The sequence below is a fragment of the Nuphar pumila genome, chromosome 15 (assembly GCF_984573655.1).
Source record: "Nuphar pumila chromosome 15, dmNupPumi1.hap1.1, whole genome shotgun sequence".
Lineage (NCBI taxonomy): Eukaryota > Viridiplantae > Streptophyta > Magnoliopsida > Nymphaeales > Nymphaeaceae > Nuphar > Nuphar pumila.
Window position 1 is genome coordinate 58,235,733 of NC_143263.1, and position 14,578 is coordinate 58,250,310.

The 14,578-nt window shown below is 37.8% G+C and overlaps 1 protein-coding gene across 1 annotated transcript in view; it reads right to left on the reverse strand.

Moving 5' to 3' along the window:
• LOC149815426 (uncharacterized) overlaps positions 1 to 14,578 on the reverse strand; it is a 170,735-nt gene that overhangs the window by 71,350 nt on the left and 84,807 nt on the right. The window contains exons 18-24 of the mRNA XM_089990542.1: positions 5,876 to 5,978; positions 2,896 to 3,090; positions 2,702 to 2,802; positions 2,012 to 2,066; positions 1,835 to 1,921; positions 1,619 to 1,670; positions 1,312 to 1,397 (exon numbers count right to left, since the gene is read on the reverse strand). Coding sequence (XP_089846668.1) covers positions 1,312 to 1,397; positions 1,619 to 1,670; positions 1,835 to 1,921; positions 2,012 to 2,066; positions 2,702 to 2,802; positions 2,896 to 3,090; positions 5,876 to 5,978 — 679 coding nt within the window. The remainder of the gene's footprint in view (positions 1 to 1,311; positions 1,398 to 1,618; positions 1,671 to 1,834; positions 1,922 to 2,011; positions 2,067 to 2,701; positions 2,803 to 2,895; positions 3,091 to 5,875; positions 5,979 to 14,578) is intronic.

The window sequence follows — 14,578 nt, forward strand, 5'->3', positions numbered from 1 at the left end:
CTATGTTCGCGAAGAATATTTAAAGAGAACTATTACATTGCCATATGTCCAATCCGAATTTCAGATTGCAGACTTATTCACCAAAGCTCTTCCACTGCCTCAATTTTTGTATCTTCTTAGCAAATTTTCGATGATTTCCCCATAAATTTGAGGAAGAGTGTTAAAAATAAAATTGTATTCAAAAAACCGGCAAGAGTATTTTTGTCTTTTATCATATACTACAGTCCACTAAGGACTGAAATGTAATTTAGTATTGTAATAAATAAACCGCCCAACAACCATATTATGACTATTAGGCACAACAGTCATATTTATGACTGTTGGGCACAACAGTCAAAATATGACTGTTGGGAGGCAGTCCAACGTCCACCCAACAGTCATAATAATGACTGTTGGAAGACAGTCCAAAGTGCCTCCATGTGCTGGAGTGAGGCTCTATAAATAGAGTCTCACTCCCTTGTTATTCCTCAATGCTCTTAGAAGCATTTGAAGGTTTTGTCTAGAGTTTTTTCCCATCTTATAGGCTTGTATGCCTCTTGTGTTGTTTGATATTTTTAGTGACCAACCTTAAGTGAGTTTATTAAAGCCCTTTGTTGGCATTGTGTTTGTTTCACTATTGTTTTATTGTACCTTGTCTCATTACATAAGGGATATGAGGGTAGTTTGTGCTTTCTCCTATACTTTTTTATGTTTCTTGTAGTTGTATATATACTCGAAGAACAAGAGTAAACAAGATCAGATATAAACATAAAGTTAACAAGCAGAGGCAAAAAATAAATAAACAAATAAATATATACACACACATATATACATAAATATACCAGAAAAGAAAGTACAAGTGATGTTAGAAGTTTGGATCACCAAGTTTAAATTTGCTTTGGTGCATTTCTGCCCTTATTTTTTGTCACACCTAAACCTTATTATTCTTGATCTTATAGAAAGCATGGTTCCTCTCCAAAATCCAAAAAAGATGTTTGGAGGACCAAGGCAAAGAAATAACACTGGTAACGTATCCCTAACACAGCAAGCAGCTCCACAGGAGTTACATGTGCCCATGAGAGCTCTAATAGCAAGGTGCATCTGAACTGACCTTGATAACTCATATGAGTAGCATGCTTGTGATAGATAATGATAGGCAAAATCCACCAACAAGAAAACTTGATAAAATTGTGCTACTCTAAATTGGGAAAAGAACAATAATTGAAGCTGGAGTTGACACGTCTCAACATATAGTAGTTAATGAAATATTTCAGTCTATTTATCTCTACAATGAAATTATGATGGAAATAAGATGATTTCCCTCAAACTCACATTTGGTGAATTGCGACGTGTAGTAGCTGTTACTAAAGCTATGCCTCTTGAATTGTCATAGACAGGAGGTTTCCACTCAGCTAGAACTGCAACCAATAAGCAAAGTTTAAATAACATAGCCACAAAATATTCCAACACTATTTAAGCAGGAATTAAGAAAGAGGAAAACATGAAAAGGCAAGAACAGATGCAATATTTCACCTACATCTAGAAGAGCAATTTAGAAATCATGAAACAATTAAACTGAGAACAAATGTCAGAGGGACAAAAGAGGGAAACAAAGGAAAATGTATTGTTAGTGTGTTACCAATCAGGGTGCAACCATATAGATTAAACGCAGGGTTCATGCTGGATGTGACCTACACATAGAATAAAATACGTTGCAAATAGTAAAAGGATGTGGCATATATATAGTACAAAATTTACCATCCTAAAAATTGAGTGTGGCTTAACCATGATGCATATGGGTGAAAAGTTAGTAGGAAATAAGGGAGTTGAAAAGAAAGTATACTGAAATACTAACCTTTTTACCACGTGTTAGAGTAAGCCGGACATGTGCATTCTCTAGCATCCTGTTTGAAATAAGGGTAGTAAAAATGGCTCGTTTAACCTGTAGGCCCATATGAGGTCAGTTCTGGAAGAAGTCACAACGAGACCACAAAACTTATCAGAAAAGCATAACATAATTTCAGGAAGTCACCTCTTCACGTTTGGGAACATTTGCAAACGCCAAAGCCTTGGAAGAATCATATAACCTTAAGCATTCCAAGAAACAAAATCAGACTGCACTCAGCTACAGATGAAAAGTACATAAACACCCTCTTTTGCATCACAAATAGGGTTATCAATGGCCCAGAACCTGACCAGAGGTCTAACTCAACTGGGCTACACCTAATATATCAGCTGGATTTTTGGGCCTGGCCAGAAACTGGTTTGGATTTATATAATGCCAGCTGCATATAGAGCAGATACGAGCAAACTATTTGAAGGTTCAATCCAAGAAATATATGGATTAGACCCATATTGAAAGATCTGGTTTCATTCAGTTGGGTTTGAAACAGAACCATTAAAAATCCAGCTCTGGTTCCAGTTGGAACATCATTGTTGTCAGATACAGTTACTACATCATTGTTGTCAGATACAGTTACTATCCACCAAGAGCCCAGGTCCAACATGCTGACAGCCCTAGATTGCTAATTATAAGATTCTGGCACTCTTCTTTATTTTCCTTCTGCAAGCTGGGGGACAGTTTCAACATGAAACTTGTTTCACTAAGATAGTGCCACTCTACCAGTCCGTGTATCTTATTAGCATGCCAAAATTTGTAAAAAGCATGTTCAAAATATATGAAAGGTATTGTTGTGAGTTGTCATCAATAAATGTTACTGACCGGTCTAAATGTTCCTCTAGCTTAAAGATTTTTCTGTCATAAATCCGAAGTCCTTCCCATGCTGCATCACCACCTTGGACAACAGAATCGAAAACAGAAACCTTCGGAGGAATGAAAAGGCAAATAAGTTATCATACGAAGTTACACTATTGCATAAATGCGTATGTGCACAAACTCATGATTAGGAAGCAAACCTTTGCACTCTCACGGGGCACAAGCTCATCACCAACCCAGACAAGGATCTTTTCATTAGCAGGGACAGGAAGACTAGGACAAGGCAGTTCTGGTGATAATTTACAGAAGGATGGACTCCGCCTGGCATGACGCTTCAGTAAATTATAAAAAGGAAGGCTTTGCTCTAGCAAGTCATAATGTTCAGATGGGAATGGCTGAAAAAAAAAACCACAATAAAAATTGAACTCACAGTTAATTATAAGCAAACAGAAATGCTATGATGTAAGGCACTCAAAAAAATTAACCATTCAACACACGTATACACACATGAGTTAATGTTCATGGCCTTTCATGGATGTCAACATGTTCACCACAAATCTACACCTAACAAATCCACAAATGATATGGTCTGATGCACCAATTGTCGTCAACCATGGGTGTTTTCGAAATTTTATAAAGAATATGCATTAAAAAACATCATGGACTTCCAACGTATAGCTAACAAATGTGTCATTTATTCTTCATAAAATAAGAAAAATGCAAATGGTGATAATAAATTAATGCAAACCACCATGGCAATTAAAAGAGGGAAGTCCATGGCCTTTAGTGGATACCAACAACTTCACCAGATTTTTTCCCCTAAAAAATGTTGAAACGACACAGTTTTCCCATATATTCATTATCAACCAACAAAAGTAATTATTTAATGTTACAAAAATAAAAGAATTTACAGTTTTACTTCCAAATTGAAAGACATCTTTTAATGTTGTATGTCTAAAATTTACCAAAATGACCATAACAGTTACAATTAGTGTAAAGGCATAGCACAACATTTCAAAATGTGTCAACAGCAAAGTAAAATTGGTGAACTTCATAACAGCTACTAAAACACTATGGATGTTACCAGCATAAACACACACATATGTGTATATTTATCATAGTCACAGATGTCACCGATAATTTGAAAATATAGCCTATATATATTTTGGCAAAACAACTTAAAAGGTAAAATATCACTGCATTTTCAAAAATAATTTTATAGTCATATTATTGCAATAATATCATGAAAATGTCATGATAATTTTCAATTACTTTTACTTTTTTATTTATTTTCTATATATTAAATATTATCTTTCTTTCTCTTATATTTTTCAGAAAAAATTGCAAAAACCCACCTGACATTTGATCTACTTACAAATACCCACCTAACATTGTGATTTTATGAACAGGCACCTAGGTCAGGAAAATAAGTCCCAAAACACCCACCTGCTTTAACCCAGAAAGTTTTAGTAAATTTACTTGATTACCCTTCTTCTATATCTTTTACTATTAGTCATGTTTTACAAGTGATTTTGAATCAACCATTAGTCATGTTTTACAAGTGATTTTGAATCAAAACCAAAAGTCTCCCTCCCCACGCTGCTGAACCTCAATGCCCTACTGATCGCCGGAGCCTGAAGTTCGTATCACCATTGGTCATTAGAGCCATTGGACCAAGGACCTAAACATTGTTGTTTTGAGGTCTCTCTCTCTCTCTCTCTCAGGGTTTATGGCATTTGTGGTTTGGGTGTTTTACAATTCTTGGATGGTAGTGGTGATCGGCTCTCTTTGAATGAAGTGGAGGATATGCATCCGTGGGTCAATTTGGGTTGGGAATTTTGTGAGATTTCCTTTCGCCTTTTTAAAATTCCAATTTTTTTGGAATTCTGTTGGTATTCTTGATGCTAGAATTTGAGTTTTTTTTACTTTTTATTTTTCTTACTATTTATTGTGATCTTTTCTCCACAGCCGAAATCATGTAATTTTTTCGACCAAGAGAGAGAGGCAATTTGAAACAACTTTCAGGTGCTCCTGCAATGTTCTGGCGACTAGTGTGGAGAGGAGGCGAGTTTGAAGCTCTTGCAATCAGCATGGCATTCAAGTTCAGGCAGCATGAAGAGAGAGGCCTTGGTTTTGACTGGAAATAACTTATAAATAGGTTAATGGTAAAAGAGGGAGAAGGGTAATCTGGTAAAATTGGCTAAATTAATCATGTTTTGACCATGGAAAACTTACTTGGATTAAAGGAGGCGTGTGTATGAGATTTGTGCTTTAATGCAAGCGCCCATTTGTAAACTTTTAAAAGTTAGGTGGGTATTTGTAATTAGGTCAAAAGTCAGGTGGGTATTTGTAATTTCTATTTTTTATTTATTTCATCTATTATATCTTATACATGTGTATTTTGTTATCTAAACATCTTTTTTTCTTACTTATTTCTGCTATTTCTATTTTTTTATTTTTTAGGTGCTGAGATTCTTCCGAAATTTATCAAGCAAGCGTATGTTATTGGGAAATTTTCCTTGCCAAGATATAGCTGAGACCGATATTTGTGACTATGATACTTAATCTAACATGGGTAAAAACAAAAGTTCCAATGGTTGTGAAATTCATGTACAACATAAAAAATGTGAAATTGTGATACATTAGACAAAGATGCATGAGCAGACCAAACTCATGGACAAATACCCTCAGAAAATCACCAGGAAATTATGAGAACAAAAAACTTAAGCAGGAGCATTTAAAATCTTCAGTACTTCAGATCCTACTAGATCACTGAAAGATAAAAAACTAAGCATATACATGTATGCAACTGTGCCACTTTTCTAGGAGCAACCATGCCTTCCAATATCAGCAACTACTGAGTACTTTTTTGAAAGTTAACAATCTTAAGCTGATACTATCCACAATGTTAAGGTATTCCAGCATTATTGAAGCCATAGCCTAGAAAATTTAAGTAGAAAAGCACACGTGAGCATAACCAGTTGATACAATACTAGAAGTAAAATATCTTTCACTTATGGTTACAAATATGTTAAATTTTAGATATAGCTGTTCTCATAATAGATTGCCTATTCTTAACAAACTTAGAATGCCATAAGGACGTTATCGTATGCATATATGCACACTACATTGACAAAATGTATCAAAAGATTATGCATTCAATTTGCAACAAAAGCATACCAGAGGATACACTCCTTTTGAATTGAAGCAGGTTGATTTATGTACATTTCCATACCACCATGGAGCCCAAACCCCATCCATTGGCTTTGGACCAGATTCCCACCTAGGTCAAAAATAAACTTGATGCTTTAGAAAAGAATATTACAGTATAACTAATATTCTGATCTGTAGACTCACAGCAATATGAACTTTTAGGCATACTATGTTGGCTGTCAAAATATTAAAATTATCAAACATTGCAGATTCTTTTCTAGAATTGAATTGTTACACTAATTCATACCAGGGTTACAAAACCAAAGATATGAATTCAACTGGATCAAAGACAAATAGAAGCATAAAATTCAGTGCATACTCAGTAAGCGTGTATGGAGGACATTGGTGATTTCTCTTTCTTAATATCTTTTCCTGTGACAAAGGAGGTTGAAAAGAATATGGGAGCTCATGGGGGAGATAACTCAAGGGGAAGATAGTAGGTTTGGTCTACCTTACTCCAGAAGGCAAGACAATGTGGTGGAAATACCGTTTTTAGATCAAACAGAATAAAAAAAATAGGAAATTCAGAGGCCAATTCTAATCCCCTTCCAGCTGATTCAGAGCACACAAGTCAAGGGTCCTCCCCTTTTGCACATTCTCCAACTCATAGTTGGCAAACTCGTGACTCGGAGTCAGATCGCCCAACCCCTTGACTCATGAGTCAGCGGGTCGACTCGGTAACTCGGATGAGTTAGGGCTATGCATTTTCTAGTGATAAGATATGGAAAAAATCAAAATTCATATTGTATAATCACTAAATTTAGCACATGACATCAATGACTAAGCTCTATAAGTATTCAACTATACATAATTGTTAATATTTATGATTTAAAAAAATATAATTCTTTATAACAAGTATTCTTTGATAGGAATTATGCAGTACAATCACAAAATGCATGAAAAAAACACATAAGAGGCATGTGGATCGACAGTCCTGAATCGGTGACCCAGTTGGGGTCCGATCCAGGTCGACTCGGGCAATTCCCGAGTCAACTCGCCGGGTTTGCCAACTATGCTCCTCCTTAGGTACATTGAGGGTCTAGAATTTCTGTTCCTTTGACTCATTTTGTGTCCTATGATTTTTTCTCTCAGGCGTCGTGTTTTTCTTGCTTTAATCTACTCCTATTTCGAGCCTAGTTCTTATGCAGAGGCAGATTCAAAAGAAGAGTGACAACAAGAAATGGCAGAGGAGTTGGAAGCTCATGAAAAAGTGCATGCATGGGATCTTGTAGATCTTACACCTGGCAATAATGTATTAGGGTGCAAGTGGGTATACAAGATTACGACTACGGCAAATAGGTCGATTGAGAGATATAAGGCGAGACTTGTAGCTAAGGGTTGTATCCAACAATTTGGTATTGATTTTGTTAAGACCTTTGCCCCAATGACTCATATGACAACTATAAGGACTTTGCTTGCAACTGCTGCAATTCGTTGGTGGAACCTTTCGCAGCTAGATGTAAAAAACGTTTTCTGGAATGAGGATTTGGAGGAGGGGGGTTTATATGGAGTTGCTCCAAGGGTATTTAGACTCTCAGGGTCAAGCATGCATGTTGAGGAGAGCTCTATATGGGCTAAAATAAGCACCACGTGCATGGTTTGAAAAGTTTAGCAATGCGATAAAATCCCTTGGTGTTGAGCAAAGTTATCATGACCCAACTTTGTTTATGTCCTCTTCTAATTATGAGAAATGTATATTGCTCTTATACTATGTCACATGGGTGTGGGTGCAACACGGGTGCGGCACGATTTTAAAATTTTTGGACACGGGGACTCGGCTATATATATATATATATATATTTTAAAAAAAATTGCAAAGACACAGCACAGTCACAGTCTGTGACTGTGCACAGCACTGTTTTTATATAATTTTTTTTAAAAAATATATAAAAAAAATCATTTTTTTTACCCTACAAATGGACATTTTTGGACTCGGTCAACGTTGACGGAGTCCAAAATAAGGACAAACTCGGCCTCAACTCGTTGACCGAGTCCGACTCGGCATTGACCAAGTCTGGGCCGTATCCGTGTCCGCACCCGTGTCGGGGCATGTCGACTCGGATGCGGCGCCTCCCTAGCCGAGTCCGTGTGACATAGCTCTTATATGTTGATGATATGATCATCATTGGTGATGATGTATAGAAAATTTTGGACACCAAGAAAAGTTTGACCGCCATATTTGAGATGAAAGATCTAGGAAATTTGAAGCATTTTCGAGGTTTGAAAGTATGCAACAGATTTAGTGATGAAGTCTAGACTAGCAGATGACTGTAGGGGAGTTGCTATGTCTATGGAGACAAATGTCAGGTTAAGAGCTACAGATGGTGAGAAACTTGAAGATCTTGTATTTTATAGGCAGTTTGTGGGTAGTTCAATATAGTTGACAATCACTAAACCTGACATCACATATGCAGTCCAAGTAGTCAGTTTATGAGTGCCCCCACTTCAGTTCATCTTGTAGCTATGTTCAGAATAATTTGGCATGTGAGAGACACTATGCATTTATTCATGTTCTTTTCAGCTTCATCTTCCACATATATTAGAGCATATTTTGATTTAGACTTTCGCAGATCAACTAGAGATCGTCTTTCAACTACTAGATCTTGTCTTGTGTTTTTCTTGGTAGTTCCTTGATATCTTGGAAGAGCAAGAAGTAACTGTAATGAAATATAAGTGTCAAAAACAATGTCACAAAGTAACAAGTGTAATATCTCGTGGGATTTTCCCAAATTTACTTTAATAAATATGATTTTATTAAATAAATATATATATTTTCACTGCTTGAAGTGGTATAATATATATATATAGAGAGAGAGGGGCTGACATCAATTTGGATGATCCATTAGCCGAGACCCATATATATATATATATATATATATATATATATATATATATATATATATAGGGGCTGACGTCAATTTGGGTCTGGACATGGGTCATGGGTCCATTAGTCTATGATAAGATAACTCAGTTTTTAAAATAAATAACAAATTTAAAACTATGTAATAAAGATAAGATATATATAAATATATATATATATATTTAAAGAGTTAGAATTAGAAGTTCAAGTTCTATTTCCATATGGAAATAGAACTCTATTTAATTATAGAGGGGTGTCACCTCCTTGAGGAGTCCCTTTCAAGTTATAAAACTATAGAGAGACCTCTCTCTCAACATCGGTTTTGAGAGAGAGGGAGAGAGAGAGAGAAAGAAGCTGAAAAAAATAATAATAGAGAGAGAGAGGGGTGTGAAGGGGAGTCGACTGCAGGCAGCCTCCTCCATCGGTCTATCTCCCTCTTCTTCGACTTCTTCCTCTTTTTTTTCTTTCAAAACAGAAAAGGTACAGGATTTTCTTAGTCCAGCTTGGTGGGATTTAGCGTAAGTTGATTCAGGCACGGGTTCAGGGTTGAAAGGTTTTTTTTTTCGATATTGTTTTCGAAATCACAAGTTGAAATTTTGGGGGGTTACACAAAAGGTCTCACAAGTAACCGTTTCTGGTATTTGAAGAACAAGTTGCACATGGTTCACTCCCATGGCAACTAACCGAGCTTTAAATCTCTCAAGTGTGCCATCACTCTTGGTTTTAACTTTGTACACCCATCGACAACCAATAGTTTTTTGTTAGGTGGAATGTCTTGAATGGTCCAGGTATTTGCCTTTTCTAAGGCTTCTAATTTTATTGTCATAGCTTTAACCCATTCAGGTTGTTCTTTGGTTGTAGCATAACTAGAAGGTTCTTCATAAGAGTGTATCAAAGCAATGTAGGCTTGATATTTTGGTGAAAAGGATTTATAAGACACAAATTTTCCAGGAACTTTAGAGACTCTGGACAACTTTCTAGTTGATATTTGGTCTTGTTCCTTAGTATATTTTTCAAAAGCACATGGTTTTTCTAAATTTTTTCGTCTAGAATATTGAATACAATCTTGATTGTTATTAACTGGTTCTGCATCTGTCATATCATTTTGATCATCTTGATTTTCATCAATATCGCTTTCATTAATCCTTGGAACCAAATCCAATAAAAAGGAATACTCATCTATTTTCGTAGGATTTTTATTTTTAAAAAAACTTTCGTTTTCTACGTCTTGAAGTTGGCGGCTAGGGTTTTCAAGTAAACACGAGGGAGAGAAGAAGAGAGAGAGAGAGAGATAAGAATAGAAATTGTTATTTCTCATTAGGGCTAATCTCACTTAAATAGAGAGATTAGCCAGCAACAAAGAATGTACAATAATACCCTTAAGAATAATAATTAAATACCAGGGACCCGACCCATTAGATAGTTACTGCTTCTCAACACTCCCCCTCAAGCTGGAGCATATATATCAATAATGTTCAACTTGTCACAACATTTTAAAAATTTTGAACTAGCTAGGGGTTTAGTGAAGGCATCTGCAATTTGGTTCTCTGAAGATATGTGCTTGGTACAAATGTACCCAGTTTGTACCAGGTCACGTACATAGTGACAATCCACCTCAATATGCTTTGTCCTTTCATGAAACACTGAGTTATTAGCAATATAAGTAGCAGCTCTATTATCACATATCTCCATGGGTAATGAGATTTTCACTTGGAGATCAGTCAACACAGATTTAACCCACACCATCTTAGCAGCAGTCTGAGCCATAGCCCGATACTCTGACTCAGCACTCGACCTGGCAACAACAATTTGTTTCTTACTTCTCCAAGTAACCAGATTTCCTCCAACAAACACACAGAATCCAGTTGTCGACTTTCTATCAACAACCGACCCTGCATAATCTGCATCTGAATAGGCAGTAACATCAAGAAAAGGATTTTGTTTAAACCATAGTCCTTTACCAGGAGATGACTTTAGATATTTGAGAATCATCATCGTAGCCTCCCAGTGAACCTTTGTAGGTTTGTCCATAAACTGGCTTACCTTGCTCACGGCTAAAGATATGTCAGGTCTGGTAACAGTCACATATAATAGCTTGCTAACTAAGGAGCGATAACGACTATTGTCCACATAATCTGATTTTTCATCAAATAGATGAGCCTTAGGATCCATAGGAATCCTTGCAGGTTTGGCACCTAACATTCCTGTCTCCTTCAGCAGATCCAAGACATATTTTCGCTGTGACAAAACCAATCCTTCTTTACTCCTTGCTAAGAAATATCTAAGTGGTCCCAGGTCTTTAGTCACAAAGTGTTTCTGAAGATGAGACTTTGTGTCAGCAATGTCTTTTTCACTGCTTCCTGTGACTATAATGTCATCAACATATACAATCATGACCACAATCCCTGTGCAAGACTTTTTAATGAAAAGAGAATGGTCAGAGGCAGATCGAACAAACCCAAATGCTGACATGACCTCAGCCAGCTTGGAGAACCACACACGGGGACTCTGTTTGAGACCATAGATTGCCTTGTTCAACTTGCATACCTTCTGACACTCTCCCTGAACTTCAAACCCCAGAGGTTGTTGCATATAAACTGTCTCCTCCAAGTCTCCATACAGAAAAGCATTTTTCACATCAAGCTGACATAGAGGCCAACCATGGTGCACCGCGACTAACAAAACAAGGCGAATAGTCGCAAGACGAGCAACAAGAGAGAATGTTTCAAAAAAGTCCACCCCATAAGTTTGAGTATAGCCTTTCGCAACCAGGCGAGCTTTAAACCTTTCAATCGATCCATCTGAGTTATACTTAATAGTATAGACCCATTTACAACCAACAATATCAGCCTCAGGTGGAGGATCAACTAAGTCCCAGGTTTGCCGAGAAAGCAGTGCATCCATTTCATCCTGCATGGCCTTCGCCCATTCGGGGTCCAGAAGAGCTTGATGATGATTGAGAGGAACAGATGCAACAGATAATGCTAATACAAAATTCTTCATATTTGCACCAATTCTTGCCTCAAAAACAAACTGAGAAATAGGATGAAGTGTACATTGCCTTTTTCCTTTCCGACGAGCAATAGGTAAATCATCATCAACAAGAGAATCGTCAGTAGGTTCAGGAACACTCACCTCGGGAGAAGCTGATGGCACGGGCATAGAGTTGGGTGAAGCTCGATGTGTGTACACCACAGGAGGATGTTTGTAACGGGACGGAGTCGGACTGGGAACAAGAGGCTCAAGACGAACCGACTCTAATGGAAAAGGAGGAACAGGAAGAGGGAATGAATCACCTTGACTAGCCTATATTCTTGGAGAAGTACTAGAAAAATATGGGACAGACTCAAAAAATGACACATACGCACTGACATACTCTCTCTGGGATATGGGATCATAACAACGATATCCTTTTTTATGCTTAGGATACCCAACAAAAACACATTTCATAGTTTGGGAAGACAATTTATCTCGATTGGGACCAAGCTTATGAACAAAGCAGACACAATCAAACACCTTTGGTGAGACAGGGAAAAGAGGAGCTTCAGGTCTGAGAATTTGAATGGGAATACGATCCCCCACTGAGGTTGAGGGCATACGGTTTATTAGGTATCCCGCTATTAGAACCGCATCTCCCCAGTAAGATGCAGGCATATTAGACTGAATCATAAGGCAACGGGAAATATTGAGAATGTGTCTATGCTTGCGCTCTGCTACTCCATTCTGTTGCGAGGTATGAGGACAGGAGGTCTGAGGTTGGATCCCAAGGTTTTTATAAAATTGTAATAGGTCAGAGGATTTGAATTCAAGAGCATTGTCAGTGCGAACAACTTTGACGCAAGAATTAAACTGAGTTTTTATTTCAATAATCAAGGATTTAAGAATAATGGGGGCTTCAGCCCTATCTTTTAACAAGAATACCCAAGATAATATGGAAAAATCATCTACAATGATTAAATAATAACGACACTTAGAACGACTAAGAATTCTACTTGGACCCCAAACATCAACATGAAGAAGATCAAACAAATTTTGACTCAAGGGACTCTGACTAGATGGAAATGAACTCCTATGATGCTTCCCAAGCTGACACGCTTCACACAGCAGAGTTGTGGATGGCGAGATGTGAGGAATAACTCTACGCAATTTAAGCAACGGAAGATGACCAAGACGATGATGCCAAAGCAGCGGACTAGAAGAGGACTCAACTGCGGAATGAGCAGAGCCAACGGGTCGATGTAGATAGTAGACTCCACCTTCCTTATATCCTCCACCAATCGTCTTCCCCGTCAGCAAGTCTTGAAAAGTGCAACAAGCAGGATCAAATATTACTCGACAATTCAATTGTTTCACAACACGACTAACAGATAACAAATTTTGAGGGAATGAAGGAGCATGGAGAACATTTGATAACTGAAGAGTAGGGGAAATGGAGATATTTTCCTGGCCAACAATGGGAGAGGAACTTCCATCGGCAAGAACCACCTTTTTATGGTTAGCAACACTATCCAAATTGGAAAAATCACAAGCATTTCCACACAAATGTTGAGATGCCCCTGAATCAATAATCCACCTACTACCTTGGCAAGATAGATTATCACCTGCAGAACATGCAACATCACTCACAGGAGGACTAGACAGACGATGTGCCAACAAATCATCATACTCAGCACGAGTGAGTGTAACCGAATCATTAGGAGGAACAACAGGAGACTCGGGTTTGGCAATTTGAGCTGTAGGAACAACTTTAGCTGAATGTGCAGGGGGTCGCCCATTCTTGTCAAAGCATCTATCTTCTAAATATCCAAATCTTCCGCAGTAGGAACACTGAAGTTTGCCACGTCCTCCTGTGCCTCGACCACATCCCCGTCCTCGTGTATTAGGAATAAAACCTCGGCCTCGACCATAAGAGACAGACATAGCAGAGGTTTGTGAGTCCGACTGGGATGAGGGAAGAGACATGGCAAGCCTGCTCAGCCGATTGTATGCCTCAGCAAGAGTGGGAACATCAGATCCCGTCAACATCTGAACTTTGGCAACTGAGAATTCAGTTGACAGGCCAGTAAGAAACCGTGCGACCATGGTGTGCTCCTGGTGTAACCTCTGGTTATCACAACATAATGGTCTATGTGCATTTAGTCTCTCAAACGCTGCTTTCATAGAGGCATAGTACTGGGCTAGAGTTTGCTCTCCTTGCTACAACTGATAGATCTCTTGTTCCACTTGAAGAATACGACTTACATTAGTTTCTTGTGAGTAAGTATCTCGCAAATTATCCCACATTTGTTTTGCAGTTGTGTAATAAATTAGCCCATCAGCGACAGAAGGTTGCACACTATTCATAATCCACGACATGACTATATCATTGTCCTCTTCCCATGTCGCATATTTTCCAGTTTTGTCTTTAGGCTCACTTTCTAACAAAATATGTTTTCTGCGATGCCCTGAAACAGACATCATGAACGTACGAGACCATCTAGCATAGTTGGTCTCATCGAGTTTTACAGATGATCCATAGGAGAATGGATTTGCAAAAGCCTTATAATGAGTGGCTGAGTCATTCTTCAATTCAGTTTTCTGCATTTCAGCCATGGAATAGGGTTGTAGATGTGTCTCACTTCACAGACACTCCCACACACACAATCTACTGCAACAACTATATATCTGACCAACACCGAGATGCAATTATAACACCAATAAATCTGATCAAATTTAAGAGACGCTGATCAGTTCTGGTTTTCCACACCGATCGGCAACTTCAACACTAATAGGTCTGATCAAATTTAAGAGGTGTTGATCAGATCTGATTT